The sequence below is a fragment of the Etheostoma spectabile genome, chromosome 16 (assembly GCF_008692095.1).
Source record: "Etheostoma spectabile isolate EspeVRDwgs_2016 chromosome 16, UIUC_Espe_1.0, whole genome shotgun sequence".
Taxonomy (NCBI): Eukaryota; Metazoa; Chordata; class Actinopteri; order Perciformes; family Percidae; genus Etheostoma; species Etheostoma spectabile.
Window position 1 is genome coordinate 19,990,993 of NC_045748.1, and position 17,510 is coordinate 20,008,502.

Genomic DNA, 17,510 nt, shown 5'->3' on the forward strand with positions numbered 1-17,510 from the left:
AAAAAAATTGAGACATTTGAGACAGTAGGGAACTTTTTGAAAAATTAGGATATATTTGTAAAGTAAGAAACATTTTGGCAAAGGGGACATTATTTAAAAATGAAAAACTTATTTGGCAGAGGGGACATTTTTGGAAAGTCATCTGTTGTTTCAGACAAGTCAAAGCTCCGGTTAGATGATTTGTCTGCAGTCATGATCATGATAAAAGTTTACATACAAACAATAATGTGTGTTCCAAGTTACAGTATCTTCAGTGATATATTCAGTTGTTCCAGTTGCAAGAACGTGTAAATACATGTTTCTATTGTTTCAGTGTCTGTTGTGTATTTTGTAAAGTGGAGCTGTTGGTCAGCGGGTTTATGTCATCAGAGGAAGTTACATCACTGTTAAACAGCAGCGAAGGGCGAATAAAAACCTCTGTGTGTGAAATGGCTGGATAGGTCAATGACGTCGATGCCAGCAGAAATGGACATTCCTGGTGCCCTTCCCCCTTACCTCTAACAGTTTGTTCCTGCAGATCTGCTTTAATGTTCTAATTGGAATTAGGAAACAGAAGGCAGAAAGTCAAACAGAGATGGACAGTACGGCTGACAGAAAGAGATGGATGCTGACACAAAAGTTAGACTCAGAGAAGTTACTGACACAGATAAAGAAAAATGCAGAAAGAGACAGACAAACAGACAGAGAGTGTCCCATTTTCCAGAGCAGTACAGTAATTGCATTGTTTTCAGTTGAAGGACTTCGTGGGTCAAACTGTAAAGTACACACATACACACACACATTTACATTCCATTCAGTTATCTAGAGTGGGTAACTGCAGATTCAACTTTACAATCAAAAGTTAACAATTAAAACTCATTTCAGATATGTACCTGGTTATGTAATTGTTCTGACAATGATGTAACATGTTGCTCTAATGTCTGAATACACCCCCACGGCAATCTGACGAGGTCAGTCCTGTAATATTTCACGTTATCACAGCACAAGTCTCAATTGATGTCACATTGATGTAACAGCCGCAAAAGGTTAAATATAGAGCATATTGCACATCTTGTTCGGCCTTCTTAAAACTGTTTATTATACTGTTTACAATTGTTTATTCTTCAACTTTCAACTTCAACAAAACCTTAAAATGTTCTACATCTTTAATTCATTAAAAGTATTATACAATCTTGTGAAAATATTAAATATGTATTCTTTCAAATTAAAGCCAGCAAATTCAGTTTAGCATCAAAAAACTTTCATACAATGTTGGTATTATTTGACTTTTTACAGACATTGAACCAGTTCCACTTTTTACTACAAAGTCCCCAACTTCTTACACAAAGAAGCCAGAAATTTAGTGTAGAGACAGCTTTTTTAGAAAAACTTAAAATATTCCACTCGTTTCATACATGTTTGGTGTTATATAACATTTCAAAGAAATGTATACTAATTTAAACCATTCCCACTTTTCCAACTTTTTTCACTACTTCCCATTCGTCTTTAGCATTAAAGCCAGATATTCATAGAGATATGAATATCTAAGAAACACTATACATATAGAATGGCTTTTTTAATGGCAGGAGAATTTTTTAATAAATTATGAAATTGAGGAGAAAATGTAGAAGATTCACTGTGAGAGGGGCAAGTGTCCCTTATGCTCATGGTCATAAGTTAAGGCTTCAATTACAAAATAAGTTTTAAAATGACGTAGGCTGTGTGAGAACCTTAAATGTTGAACATATGATTATCATTACTTTCAAACTTCCCCGCATTGTGCCTTTTTCCATGTGAAGGATCAATCATGATCACTTTAGTGATGTATTGACTTTTCATCTAGTCCCAATAAACATTTAAAACCAATTATCTAGTACTTCATTATGACCAAATACCAGGAAACGTGGCATTCCCATCAGCCTCAGTTGTACTTTGTGTATAGTGCTAATTGGCAAATGTTAGGATTCTAACATGCTAAACTGAGTTGGTGGATATAATTAATACTACCTGCTAATCAGCATGTTAGCATTGCCATTGTGTGCCTGCTAGCATGCTGATGTTCACTTTAAGCTTATGCACCACTATTTCTTAGTTTATTTAAGTCTGCATGAAGATTTAGCCACATTGCATGTCTGAGTCTCCTTAATAACAATTTAAATTCTCTGTCTCTGTCTCTCAGTGCCTCGACCACTGACCTGTCCGGCGGGTTTGACTCTGGCGGCAGCTACATGAGAAAGAGTCCGGACCAGTACAGCTCTAGGGGCAGCATGGAGAGCCTGGACCATCCTTTGTCCTCCAATCTTCACTCTGGAGCTAAGCACCCCCACGCCCACAGCGGACCTCACCCCGCCTACTCTTCCTGCCACCAGCTGTCCTCTTCCAGGTTCATACAAACATATCCCTCAGCTACAGTTACTGTTTAAAAGTTTGTGAAATACTGAGACAGGTTCAGGTTGGGTCTAACCTAGCTTTGCACAAATACTAGGAGTAAGTGAAAACATCTAGTCAAAATAATCAAAAGAGAAATAACTCCAAAGCTGTCTGATTTACTTGTGGTATCTTGTTATTGAACATCTGTAGAAATCAAAATTTATAAAGGAGACATTGTGGATGTAGCAGCAGTTAGTCTTGAAGTAGTATCGACAACATTTGATTGCCATTGGAAATTCTGCCAGACATCCCTCATTTCCGCCGGATGTCCGTCACCTTTTACTTTTTTTGTGTTGGCATTTTAAACTTTGGTGGATTTCTGAGGACTATGGTTACCTGGTCCTCAGATCTCTGCAGGGTAAATCCAGACAGCTAGCTAGACTATCTGTCCAATCAGAGTTTTCTGTTGCACGACTATAACAACCTTTGAAGGTGATTCAATTCAATTCATTTTTATTTATAGTATGAAATCATAACAAGAGTTATCTCAAGACACATTACAGATAGAGTAGGTCTAGACAACACTCTATTATTTACAAAGACCCAACAAGCTAGGATTTTGGTGGTGGGAAAAAACTTAATTTAGGTAGAAACCTCGGACAGACCCAGGTTCTTTGTGTCTGTCCCTACCAGTTTGGACACAGACACTGATGTCATGATCTCAAATCAAATCTCTTGTCATGTTCCAGGTCTTCCAACAGCATTGACCACCTCCACAGTAAACGAGACTCTGCCTACTCCTCCTTCTCCACCAGCTCCAGTATCCCGGAGTACCTCGCCTCCACCCCTTCTTTCAGTCCAGAGCGTTCATTTTCACTGGAGACCGTCCCTCAGAGAGGAGGAGAGATTCAGCAGGCTGACATATGTTATGTCCAGACGGTTTACGACACCCAGCAGGGCCTATCTCAAGAGAACGAGCTGAGCTCCCCCTCTGTTGCGCTGATGCGGACCAGTAATTCCAGAGGTGGGGCGAGGCCAGGGCTAAACCAAGATCGGCAAGGTAAAGTTTCTGCTTTAGGAAGGTTTTTGGGTAAACTAATTTAGTTTTGATGACATCATTGCTTTTCTTTGTTCTATTTGTTCCAGATTCAGTAGGTGGGGTCTGTTACCATGGCAGCAGCAGTGTCAGCAGCAGTAGCGGCAGCAGCAGTGATGGCGTACTGGCATCAAACAGACACAGTGTGGGTCCAATATGGGGCCCGGCAGCCAGCCACAGCTCCTACGAGAGCCTTAAGGGGGCACCGGCTCCACCGAGACGTAGCGACAGCTACGCAGCCATCAGGAACCATGAAAGACCAAATTCCTGGTCCAGTCTTGAACACGCCCGGTCACTACGGTGAGTAGGGTCTGTCAAATCAGAGTGAATATTGATTCTCAAAAGTCAACCAAGGTGCGACAATGACAATGGTGATGAGGAGAAAACAATGGAGTTGGTTTTAATTGTTTTGAAATATGACGTACTTGTGTAAAATACTTACTAAAACTATTTAATTTACTCAAATGTTATTCAATCTTATGTATTTTACTCAGGTCTCTGCAGAAAGGTTCCTGGCATCACTCCAGTGGCCCTGTTGCCTCAGGTGGAGGTAATATTTGAATTATGTCTCCATGATTTCACTCATTTTAAAGCCATTTTAACCATTCATTTAGAGGGTCCTAGAAGGCCCAATTTATATTATAATGGTGATAAACTATAGCGTTGCATGTGCGTTTGCAGTTGTGTATTAAGTAGACAATTCGACCAAGCTCTGCTATCATCATACTCTGCATTGCTCTAACTGTAAAAGCACTGACATCCTTAATGTGGGTCCAGCTAAAGGCTCGTACGGCGCTGAGGGTCTCCTCCACACAGTGATAGAGAAGAGTCCAGAAAGCAGCCCCACCACAAAGCCTCGTCAGGGTGGAGGCTTTCCCCAACCCCCTTCCGTTACTGGACCCTACTCTGAACCTGCAGACCCTGTCTCCCAATCTGGCTGGCTCATTCAGCCCACCAGCATGTACCCTGTCCCCCAGCTTGAGCCACACTACGCACAGATGCCCAGCGCCAACCACAGGCCAGGCTCCTCGGGAGTCTACGACACACTGGCCAAGGACAGCAGCGGACAGCAGCAGCTGCTGCAGGGTGTCAGAGGTAGAAAGGAAGGAGCAACAGAGAAGCAGAGGGATTTAAGGATGTCAGCTACAGAAAACGGATACCAAAACAACACTACTTCTTCACTATACCCCTATTCCTCTTCTACAACATCTGCCTCTACACAGCTTAGCACTCCAGCACACGAGGCAGACAGGTATTTTTGTATTAATATTTTACCCAACAGCTGTGTTGTGATTGTCATCACCTACTACTAGTGGCTGTAAAACTTTTGTAGATGAAATTAGTTGGAGAATGTTCCCAAGAGTCACAAATTAAAGGTGCTCTAAGCGATGTTGGGTGAAGTTACTTCTTCTTGACGGTCAAAGTATTTTTGAACCAAACAAGATAGCTTGCGCCTTCCCCTCCAACTCACTTCCGTGCTTCCGCAAACTAACCCCCCACCCCCAAATCCTTCTTATCGGTTATTGGCTGGAAAGCGGGAACACCGTGTATGCTTTGTGGTGTTGATGGGCACAGTTTATTTTAATTGCAGTTTGTTGACCTTGGACTGTCCACAGAGATCACGTTTTTTACAGTGTGTCCTGGGGACAGCAGACTGAGGAGATGTTTGCTGAATGTGACAACAAATGTTGTAGCCTAAACATTGCTTGGAGCACCTTTATTCCCAGGCTATTTGGCAAGGTGTTGCAGGGCTTTCCAGACACTGATCACATCTGATATTACGTACACGATTCTTGGTCATTAATGGTAACTTGGTCTTCTACTTTTATGAGGCCTCAACAAGAAGAGGTTAAGTCTGACCATACAAGGGACAAAAGGCCTCTAAACCACCAGGGACCTCATGTTCAATGCTTCCAAGGGTCCCATCTTCATGCAAGCCAGAGAACCCACAGCCAATTGTTCCAGGAACAGAACCAGGATTTCCATATTCCCCACGTCCAATCGACTGCTGGACTCAGACTTCCATCCTCACAAGAGTGGGGGGACACCTGCATACCTGTCCAGTCCAAGGGAGACATAAACAGGTACAGTATGGAGGGATGACTAAGTGAATTTACCATAGACTGTATGAAATATGGAACCATAGGTGACTGTCATCTTGGCGGTGGAGCATGAATGGAGCAAAGGGGGGCCAAATTAAGCCTACAATCTCTGCTCACCTCTTGTGACGGCAGCACCCCCACTACAGTTATCATAAAGGGAGAACTAATCTATGAGTCCCTTGGAGCTAGCCTCAACAGGCCATTCAAGCAACTGCTGTTTTTAGCATTTCTGTGTGCTTAAGTCTTCAGCATCAGAACTTAGTGTGGAAATATTTTCCCAGCATTTTAAGATTTCTGATTCTGTGTCTGTCTTTGTAATCCTTTTTTGGGATGCAATCAGCAGCTCCCCAAAAACATGTCAAAAATTGAATAGCGGTGAATGAATGAACGATTTAGTTAATGAGTTTGTTTTTCAATCAAGCAATCAGTCATCTTCTGATTAAAGTCCTTTAGCAAGTCAGAATCCTCCAGCTAGTCAGAAGTTGGTGTTTTACATTCATGTCATACTACCAGCAGTGTTCAAGACAACACATACTCATCTGTTCTTTTGGATGACACTAGCTTTGCAGAAAACAAGAGACACACCCTTATAGAGTTCCAAAGAGCCACATCTGCCGCTGGAGGGCTCAAGGCAACACAGTGCCAAACCCAGTGCCTTTGCCAGAAAATGGTGAGATTTGAGACCACTAGAGAGGAAGTTGGTTTGAGATTAGTCTTGCATCGCGAGGCCGATTTCCACAGCACTGTGGTGTAAGGTCTGGCTACACCACAGATACATTCTGGGGTAGAAGAAAAAAAAGCTCTGGGTTTTTAGCATTTCTTTAAACCAATCACAATCGTGAGGTGAGGTGCAAAGCCTGGCAAAGACTTTATCCTAAAGTAGTGTAACATTAACATTGTGTTACTGGGCCCAGCAACCAGACACATCCACAACAAAACAAACATATGCTATTTTGCCAGATACATTTCCACCTATCAAAGCTGCTTCCTAACAGTGAATGGTTGGTTAGTTCATACAATAGTTGGATGTACTGTATGTATCAGGAGAAGTAGCTGATGTCAGATTATTATTCCCTGATTATTCCCCCTCCTTTACAAACTTCTTGTTGTCCTTTCTTCCCTCCCTCCCTCCAGATCAATGGACCAGGCCAGCATTCATTCAGAGCCAGTGGCATCCACCAGGCTCACCCAGGGAGAACTGTCTCTTACCCACTTACCTGTTCACCCTCAGCCTCAGGATTTACCCCCCTATGCCTCCCAGCATCACCCCCGTCACCTCAGTGACTCAGCAGTTCTGCAGTACCAGCACTGGGACAACAAACAGCAGGACAAAGACAGGGAACACCCACTGACCCGTCTGGAGATTGCCCTTGCCGAAGTCCAGCGATGCGCCAGCCCCAGCAGTGTCTCTGCATGTAACCATGGCAACAGTAGTCTTGGTAATGACAGCCAGGGACCTGTCCGCAGCCTCTCTGTCCTGGAGAAGGTCAGTCGCTTTGAGCGCCAGGAATGCACCGGAAAGCCGCGCAGTCTCAGCACCACCACCGTACAAGACAAGGCCACGCATTTAAGGGTAACTCAAACCAAACTTTGTTTATTCACCATGTTTTCTTTTGGTGGTTTAACTTAGAGTTTTCAAAACACACAATAGCCTAGCAGTCATTTGTAAGGGAAAAATAACAAAACTTAATTTGAATGAATGTTTGACTTCCCAGACAAGATTTCCGTCATCCCAAATGTACCTCCTAAATTTGAAAATCTTGATTTGTTGTTGGCTGTGATACTTCTTTATTGCTTTATGTCTTTTTATTTTTATTCAGATGTCTGATAAAGGCTTCAGCACCCCATGTGGAGCAGATGACCTCAGAAACATGCTTGAGAGAAGCACCAGCAGGGTCAAAGCCCACAGGACTCTTAGCTACAGAGGAGGCAGTAGCGAACATACGAAATACAGGTAGAGTGATCGTGGGAAATCAATAAAACTATATATACTGTATATAAATATATAACAAAGTATCTCAATAAATGTTGCAATAATACCAACTGTATTTTTAGGGGTCCAAGCCCAAGACCGTAGGGGCCGCAGTAGCAAAGCTACGCGGCTCACACAGCAGGGCTGTGGAACCCTATTGTTTTAGAAGAATTATTTTTATTATTCTTCTCTTTCTAAAACTCCTGCTATAGCCTACACTGTACATGGTGGGGGGTGCCATTTTCAGGGCTAGTCCAAAACTTCGCAAGGACCTCAGGCTCATCAATTGACCCACTTCCACCACTAGGTGGCACTATAGCAGAAGAACTTGTGTTTGATGCGGAAACTCCCACATCATATATCCACGCATTCCCTGGATCCAACTGAATCTCCTGATATGGGCCACGCCGGTTTCCGCATATACAGTGGTGTGAAAAAGTGTTTGCCCCCTTCCTCATTTCCTGTTCCTTTGCATGTTTGTCACACTTAAGTGTTTCGGAACATCAAACCAATTTAAACAATAGTCAAGGACAATACAAGTAAACACAAAATGCAATTTGTAAATCAAGGTGTTTATTATTAAAGGTGAAAAAAAATCCAAACCATCATGGCCCTGTGTGAAAAAGGGATTGCCCCCCTTGTTAAAACATACTATAACTGTGGTTGTCCACACCTGAGTTCAATTTCTCTAGCCACACCCAGGCCTGATTATTGCCACACCTGTTCACAATCAAGGCATCACTTAAATAGGAGCTGCTTGACACAGTAAGGTCCACCAGAAGTTCCTTAAAAGCTACACATCATGCCGAGACCCAAAGAAATTCAGGAACTTTGAGAAAGAAAGTAATTAAGATCTATCAGTCTGGAAAGGGTTATAAAGCCATTTCCAAAGCTTTGGGAATCCAGCGAACCACAGTGAGAGCCATTATCCACAAATGGCGAAGACTGGAACAGTGGTGAACCTTCCCAGAGTGGCCGGCCGCCCAAATTACCCCAAGCACAGCGACGACTCATCCAAGAGGTCAAAAAAGACCCTACACAACGTCCAAAGAACTGCAGGCCTCACTTGCCTCATTAAGGTCAGCGTCATGCCTCCACCATCAGGAAAAGACTGGGCAAAAATGGCCTGCTGGCAGAGTTCCAAGGAGAAAACCACTGCTAAGCAAAAAGAACATCAAAGCTCGTCTCAATTTCTCCACAACACATCTTGATGATCCCCAGACCTTTGGGACAACATTCTGTGACCGTGACAAAAGTGAACTCTTTGGAAGGTTGTGTTCCAAGTATATCTGGCGTAGAAGGAACACTGCATTTCTAAAGAACATTATACCAACAGTAAATATGGTGGTGGTGTTGATGGTCTGGGGCTGTTTGCTGCATCAGACCTGGAAGACTTGCCGTGATAACAGGAACTATGAATTCTCTGTCTACCAAGAGATCCTGAAGGAGAATGTCCGCCCATCTGTTCGTGTACTCAGCTGAAACGAACTTGGGTTCTGCAGCAGGACAATGATCCTAAACACACCAGCAAGTCCACCACCATATCGCTGAAGAAAAACAAAATGAAGACTTTGGAGTGGCCTATCCAAAGTCCTGACCTGAATCCTATTGAGATGTTGTGGTATGACCTTAAAGGCCGTTCATGCTCGAAAACCCTCTAATGTACTGAATTAGGACAATTCTGCAAAGATGAGTGGGCCAAAATTCCTCCAGGACGCTGTAAAAGCCTCATTGCACGTTATCGCAAACCTTGGTTGCAGTTGTTGCTGCTAAGGGTGGCCCAACCAGTTATTAGGTTTAGGGGGCAATCACTTTTTCACCACGGCCATGATGGTTTGGATTTTTTTTCACCTTTAATAATAAACACCTTCATTTACCATTGCATTTGTGTTTACTTGTGTTGTCCTTGACTATTGTTTAAATTGGTTTGATGTTCCGACACACTTAGGTGTGACAAACATGCCAAGGAACAGAAAATGAGGAAGGGGGCAAACACTTTTTCACACCACTGTAGTTCTATGTGTGAAAAATCGAGATTTATCAAAAACCTACTTTGCCAAACTCCTCCTAGACCCTGCTACCGATCTGCATGAAACTCGGCACATAGCATCTGTAGACTGACCTAATGGTTGTCTCTCCCCAGCACAAAGCTTCTGAAGAGCCCTCCAGAAAGTTCAGGTTCTTTCCCCATTTTCTATTGTATACTGTACATCCAATCTGGCAAACCGTTTTTACATTGATTTTTTTCAAATGCTGCGTCCCTAGCCCTCTCACAAGCCCACTCCATTCAACCATATCAAACGCCTTTTTGCCATCGGGGGAAATAGCAGCTATTGGGGATTGTCTATCAGCTAAAAACCATGCAAGAAATAATAAGACGCCTGTTAATAAACCCCACCTGATCAGGATGAATTAAAGAGGAAAAAAACCTTGATCTATTTGCCAACATTTTTTAAATAATCTTAATGTCTAACTGCATTAGGGAAATTGGGCAGTAATTATTGCAGTCTCCTGGGTCCTCACCTTTTAGAAAGACCAAAGTTATCAAAGCTTGCCTAAATGTTGGTGGAAGTTTACCCTCCTCCAGTGCCTCTTTATATATCTCTAACAGAAGTAGAGCCATTTCAGTTGCAAAACTCTTAAAACTTTCTGCTGTGAAGCCATCAGTCCCTGGGGCTTCACCCACAGGCAGGGCCCCCACCACCTCTTCAATTTCCTCTATAGCCAAATCTGCATCAAGGAAGTTATCTGTCATTTTGGGAAGCCCTAGTGGCCCTATGAAGGAACACATTTCTTCATTAGCAGAGGTAGATTACAAGCTACAGAGATCAGTGTGAAATTCTTTAAAAATCTTGTATCTACAGTACTCAATATCTACAGTTGCTGTAAAAACATCTCCACAGGGAGAAAGTGATTTGGACATTAAAAAAAGACCTAGAATATGTCTTGTGCACTGACAAAAAAAATGGATAGTCTCTCTCAGCTGGGTTCAAAATTTTCCAAATATCAACTAAGCCTAAATCTTTGCTGTAGTCTTTGCTGTATTAAAATTGCCCCCTAGAACAATATTTTGGTTCCTTGCAGCTTGTAATTTCTATTCCAAATCTATAAAAATGCCTGATTGTCTATATTTGGTGCATTTGTGTTAGCCAGAATTAGTTCTGGCCCTTGTATTTCAGCCACAATGAAAACCCTTCCAGAATTATCCTTAATTTATTTAATTTATTTAAATTGCAGGTGCTTGCTAATCAGTGTAATTACCCCTCTACTCCTGCTAGACCTGACACTAAAAAACACATATCCAACCCATCCTCAAAACTATTTTTCAGATTCCACAATAAACATATGCGTTTCTTGCACATTTTGTTTGTTTTTATAAGACAAGACATAATCCACCTCCTCTTGACTGGAGAAATGTACAGAGCTTAAGTTAGACAACATAACAAATACACACTCCATGTATACCAGAAACTGAACAATGCACTGTTCAACTAAACTTAAAAGTTTGTCTTTTCGGTCCGTAGAGTACGTATCCGTTCGACTAATACAAAAGAAATGTCCAACTAGAATCCCAGCCAATGTCTCACATTAGCGCCATAAATATATATAGACATATTCTGGGATATTCTCTGTGGATGCTTGATGATGGTTCTGTGTGCACGCCTAATCTCAATCTCCCCCTCAGTCTCCAGCAACTCCACAATTAGCTCCCCTGCTTTGTATCTCCACCAGCTGCTAACCTTTTAGATTTTGACTTTTTCGGCATCCAGAATGTTTCTCGTCCCGGCTGAGCACAAATATTTCTCGTCAGAATCTTGAAAAGAATGAATACCACAGTATACTACACGGAACTCGTCCTTCACCAAACTAGTTTGCCATTAGGTCATGTGACACCCCAGCAACTTTATTTTTAAAAATGTCCGCCTTTAAGGCCAAAAATTATTTGCATTCACTTTTATTTTTATTCAAATTGTTACCCATTGGTAAAAACATGTTTGGTCCATGTATTGCAACATTTGATTTAAAGTCCTTTCAAATTGGCTATAATTTCTTACTAATCTTATTACAAAAGGTATTTGAATTTCTGTGTGGTGTTTAGGACCCCAGCAGATCCCAGTTCAGCCCTCCAGAGGAGCCGCAGCAGCTTCCAGCTGGACGAATCCAGGGAGGGTGACAGCAGCAAAGACTTCCCCCGGACACAGGACATCCAAGAGATGCTGGGCTACATGCAAGACACGTCCTTGAACAGGTAAGAGTGTTCAAACATGTCAGGGTCCTCCACGTCAGAGTCCCAGGTTAGAGTCCTTCAGCATGTCAGAGTCCTTCCTCAGGTCAGAGTCTCTTGACAGGTCAGAGTCCTCCAACAGGTCAGAGTCTTTCAATAGGTCAGAGTCCTCCAACAGGTCAGAGTCTTTCAGCATGTCAGAGTCTTCCAGCAGGTCAGAGTCTTTCAACAGGTCAGAGTCCTCCAACAGGTCAGAGTATTCCAACAGGTCAGAGTATTCCAACAGGTCAGAGTCCTCCAGTAATTCAGTCTTTCAATGGATCAATGTGCTCCATTACAGTCCTTGAGCGTGTCACAGTACGCCAACTGGTATAAACTGCAGGTCAGAGTCTTTAAATAGGTCAGAGTATTCCAACAGGTCAGTATTGTGAGTCTCTCTCATACACCCTGACAATTGTCTCTAATCAGATCTTATAGGGACTCTTTAAAAGATGCCCAGTCTAAGGTCCTGCAATCCACCTCCTTCAGACGGAGAGACCTCAGCTCCTCGATCAGCCCCCCATCTCCTGCAGCTACTCCTCTCATCTCCTCCTCCAGCAGCAATCAGCCTCCACCTGTCCTTGCCAAGCACCACTCCCTGGAGAAAAAAGGCCCAAAAACCATGCCCAAACCACAGGGCATTGTCATTACACCACAGTCGCAACCACCGCTCACTTCCCTTCACACCCCAAAGGAGCGGCATGTGGTCAGCCCAGAGACTCGAGGCCCGAGCCCCCCAGCCCTCCCCAGCCTCCCACCGGTTGGACCTCCTGCTGTGATGCGGATCTGTGGCCGCAAGCGGCTGACAGTGGACCAGAAGAAGCAATCATACTCTGAGCCAGAAAACATGAACAAGGTTGGAATTTCAGATGCAGAGACAGACGCCCTTTTCAAGCGTGGAGGAGGTAAATAAACTTTAGAAAATGCAGATATAAAAACAGATGTGACCTTACACCCCTCATAGTGGCGACAAACCTCTCCAAATACCTGCCACAATATCTCCAAAGAATCAAGGCAATGTTGTAAATATCACAATGACAAGGGATCAAAATGACTTGGGTCATGCAGCATGTCTTTAATGCACAAACAAGTAAAGAAAATAATCTAATTAGTCATACATAAAAATCAAAAGACAAAAACATATAGACTACAGACAGTGTAAACACAATGTAACAAAAACTTGATTATTTTGTGGAAATTGGTGGACCAACATAAAGGTTATAGTAACATATTAATATAGGCAACTGAACTGAAAAATGTGATTTGTAAAAATGACTTCAGCTAGCTCCAATTAGCTTGCTAGTGATGATGACTAATGATGTTAGACTAATGTCAAATTGTGGCGGGCTAATTACTTTGAATTAAGTAAAATTGGTATGCTAGATAAACATGTTTGTTTTAATAGGCTAAGTATCATACAATATTATTACTGAATCTGGGCTTCAGTTCTGGCAACGGTATTGAAAATATCGCAAAGAATATCCAGCCCAACCAAGACCTTTTTTGATATATAAATAGTAGCTTTTCCATCACACCAACGCATTTTAGAATGTTACCAGTTCAGGGCACCACCTGGACATCTGCATGGAGGCTGCTCACAAAATACAATATAAATGTCAGTATTGTAATGTTATCTGTTATGGCACATCAGAAACATCAAGAGTTGGGCACCCGGATAGCTTGGTTGATGGAGCGGGCAACCATGTGCCGATATTTGCTCCTCAGCACAACAGGCCCGGGTTTGCCTCTGACCAGCATCCCTTTGCTGCACGTCATTCCCCTCTCTCTCCCCTTTCTTGTCTTCAGCTGTCATTAAATAAAGGTCTAAAATGCCCAAAAAATGATCTTTTAAAAATAAAAGAAACATCAATATATGTGGCTAACCATGGGCATTGACTCTGATCTCCCTGTCTTTCAGAGACCAGCGTGGCAGATCGGCGGAAGATGTTTGAGCTTGTAGCAAGTCGTGTCGGGGCTTTGCAAAATGCCACCTCAAGGCCCGACCTGCGGCAGCTTCAGCACAACGCTTTGGCTGATTACGTGGAGAGAAAGAGAAGTGTAAAAAGAGACAAGGGAGGACAGAGGAGTGGACTGAGGCCCCGTAGTGTCTATCTACAGCATGAAAACAGCAACTATACAGGTGGGTGGAGAGAGGAAGGGAAGAAAAAGGATGTGGTAAGAGGTGCTGGTTTAATGGGTATATAAAGAATGGTGGGTAAAGCAAATTTTTAATTGAGACACAGAGTGGATCAAATAAATTAATTACATTTTTCTTCCCCTTCTTCCCTCTCTCTCTAGACTCCTCTTGTCACTCTGACACCCTAAGCCTCTCCTCCACCTCCAGCCTGCTCTCACTCCAGGACTCTGGCACAGATCGTAGCTTCTCCTTCGGAGAGAGGCGTCTCTGCTCCACCCTGCCTCCTGAAGCTGACCTGCGGAGCCTCCAGTCCAACCTTTTCTACCCGGGCAGGGTGACTATTCCAAGAGCTCCGGCGCAACCACCTCTTAGGTAACCAAACCAACTGCATATAACACAGTTAATTGGCCTTGCAAGCAGTGTGGTTTTAGGGATGCAATGTTGGTCTGTCAGTTTGTAGGTCCACAACTTTGGTCCATACCAACATATCTCAACAACATGGATTGCCATAAAATTCTGTACAAACATCCATTTTCCCAAGATGATGAAACCTAATGACTTTGGTAACCAGCAGTTAAGTTTTCACTCATCCAGTGGCATAACTCAACATTTGTGGTTTAAAGCTTTAGAGCGTAACTTTTTTTATATTAACAAACGTCCGTTACATCCAAGCCATTGCCAAAGGAGTTGCTTCAAAGCTAATTTAGACTATCAGCTCCACACAACTCTCTCTGTATTTCTCAATATGGATATGTTCAGAAAATTGTGTCGTCTGGCAACTTTCGTGAACAGAAAATTGAGTAAACCTCTTCTGAAAAGAAGATCATTTTTTCTGTGTTTTTTTTTTTAATAATATGTTTTGGGCATTTTAGGCCTTTATGTGGCTTTATGGTTGAGGAGTAAACCTCTATATATAGGCGCCCGCCCTACCAGGTGACCTACTTCATAATTTTTAATCCTCTGTCTCCTCCTTGTTTACAAGCAACTGCGTGGAGTTGCGCACAATCACGGAAGGCTTGCCCGGCCAGTTATGATTAGGTCAAATGTTATAAATGCTATAAACTGGGCAGCTAGTATGAACATACACCGTTCATACTAGCTGCCCAGTTTATTAACAAGCTGGGCAAGCAAATTGCTGTTGCATTAAGTATATTTAAATAGTCCGGTCTAAGAACCGAATATCCTCAAGTCCTAGAAACGCCCCTGGGGGTGCCAAAACTTTCTCTATGCAGTATAAACCCTGAATAAATACCAGTTATAACTTCATAATACTAACCATTAAACTCCGGATTGACTCCAGTTGCTTCTCTGCGGGGAAAAAGATTGATGTGGGAAAAGTTACTTCTTCTTCTGTGTGTTAATTAGCGGATCGCAAACCAAGTTTAAGGCTCATACCGCCACCAACATTACTGTATTGGAGTGTGTAGAATAATCAATGGCATTAACTAATCTGCATGCAGGAGTAGGGTATGTTGTGTTTGTGAGAGAGAGAAAGCGTACAGGGCAGTATGTGGGGGTCAACATTAATTGTGTGGTGGGCTGCCACAAATATATCACTGTATGGGACACACTGTTCTTTATGGGGAAGAGAGAACCTACGCACTATAGCTTTAAGTTAAATGTCTCATGGATGGATTGACATTACATTTTGAAATTCACATGCCCCACTGGATGATTGTAAAACCTTACATTTACATTTTAATATGGAGTTGAATTATTACATTATTATTACAATTTAATAACTCCTTTCTGTTTTCTACTTCCAGTCCTCCTTCTGGTTCCCTTCCTGAGCCACAGGCCCAGATCTTCGAGAATATCATCCCTGACGCAGGGCTCAGCAGACAGAGTCAGTCCTCCAGCAGAGACCTGGACCTGGACCCGCAATCGCTTGCCACAGAGCCTCAACTCAACAGAAGACTGTCCAAGCAGCTCAATGGGGTTCTGCAGAGGGCTGGGTCAGCTCGGGACTCCAGGAAGACGGCTTCTGCTGAGAATCTCCTGGAGAAATCTGAGAAGACACAAATGACTCCTGAACACTACCGCCGCCGCTCCTCCCCTACAGAAGAGAGACTGAACCAGGTAACACTCTAGTCCTACCGGGAAATCACCTTTTAGTTAATATTGAATGCAGCCCAAAACTACAGAATTTACTGTGGATTTTCTGAACCATTCTGTTTTGCCAAGTTTTCTTTTTGAAGTTATTTTGAAGTAATTTTGTTGCAAGTTGCATGTTAGCAGTAACACTATTATAGAATCAAGAAATTATGTAATCAGAATATAAATTGACTTTGTTGATGTGAGTGGTGGGGGATTAAAAGTCTTGCATTAGGTGGAAGCTGGTATTTTGTGCAGACAGTTAGCCAGGAATTCTAAGCATTATAAGAAACAAATTATAACTTCAGACATAGTTTTTGAAATAATAGCTTTACATTAACAGATGTATTTAATGAAATACAATATTGTTTACAATATTTCAATTTTGGTCTTCCATGATAACTGGATAAAACATTATGTAATAACCCAAGATGCAAAATAATATAGTATACTTTCTAATTAATACACTTGCAAAGAGGTATGAAGCGATATCACTTTGGCTAAAGACATTTTAGCACAGAAAGTTAGAAACAACAACAGAATGTAGTGACTTTACAAGGAATCATAGTAAAAGTGTGACCAATATTAAAATAACAACAAGATCTTTTCCTTAGGGATTTTTTTCTTTGATTGTAGGCTGCTTTCAGACAGATTTAGCCCCTGTGTGAACCAAATGCAACCACCTTGTTCAGTTGACTGAGGCCAGTTGGCGATGCAGCAGGGGTATCAATACAAAGGGCTCCAGCAATAAAACATAGGGTTGTCCAGTGGACTGCAACTGGCAGGCAAGGCGCTGTGGTGTAGCTGTGGGGTAGCTGTGGTGCAGCTGTGAAAGCCATAGTTTTACTGTATACCCTGTGGTTCCTCTTTGTGTCTTACAACGCCAGTGTAAAAAATATATCTCACCATTTATCAATTTTTTTTTCAATCAATTTTTGTGACATAATAATGTTCTGCAGAAATGCTTTTTAGGCTGTTATTCAACGCAATAATAATAACCACAGAATGGAAGACATTTGGTCAGATACTGAGATGGTGACATTAATTATACTCTGTGCTGCCAGGTTGAAAGTGTGTGTTAAGCATCCATGTCTCGGACAAAATTACACTTTTTATTAAATTCTTTCAAAGCATTCACTACATATTTTATGTTTGTCTGGACAGACATGGATGTAAACTGCAACAACTGCCAACTGGTTGGCAAAGGTATATAACTACAAGGAGGTTATTGTAGTTTTATCTACTTTGGTCCAAAATTAAATATATCATCACCTCGAATGGAGTGCTAAGAAAACATTCATGGCCCTCTTGGCATTACCGTTTATTTGACGACATTTTGCAATTATGGGACATTTGGCCTTGAATAACGCAGGAAATACCCAGAGTCCTCAAAGTTTCCTGTGAGGTGCCAGAGAGCCGCAGACGGTCACTGGGCGCTGTCCGATGTGGATTATAGCAAAGATAACACACACACACACACACACACACACACACAC

General features: G+C 42.3%; 1 protein-coding gene across 4 annotated transcripts in view; it reads left to right on the forward strand.

Annotated features, from left to right (window-relative positions):
- shroom3 (shroom family member 3) overlaps positions 1–17,510 on the forward strand; it is a 122,527-nt gene that overhangs the window by 83,939 nt on the left and 21,078 nt on the right. For 3 of the 4 annotated variants that reach the window (XM_032540307.1, XM_032540309.1, XM_032540310.1), the window contains 13 exons: positions 2,159–2,362; positions 3,099–3,409; positions 3,496–3,745; positions 3,940–3,995; positions 4,223–4,697; positions 5,278–5,529; positions 6,682–7,120; positions 7,368–7,501; positions 11,619–11,768; positions 12,213–12,688; positions 13,702–13,923; positions 14,082–14,292; positions 15,687–15,999. In XM_032540307.1, coding sequence (XP_032396198.1) covers positions 2,159–2,362; positions 3,099–3,409; positions 3,496–3,745; positions 3,940–3,995; positions 4,223–4,697; positions 5,278–5,529; positions 6,682–7,120; positions 7,368–7,501; positions 11,619–11,768; positions 12,213–12,688; positions 13,702–13,923; positions 14,082–14,292; positions 15,687–15,999 — 3,493 coding nt within the window. The remainder of the gene's footprint in view (positions 1–2,158; positions 2,363–3,098; positions 3,410–3,495; positions 3,746–3,939; positions 3,996–4,222; positions 4,698–5,277; positions 5,530–6,681; positions 7,121–7,367; positions 7,502–11,618; positions 11,769–12,212; positions 12,689–13,701; positions 13,924–14,081; positions 14,293–15,686; positions 16,000–17,510) is intronic. The other variant, XM_032540308.1, reaches the window with a different exon arrangement.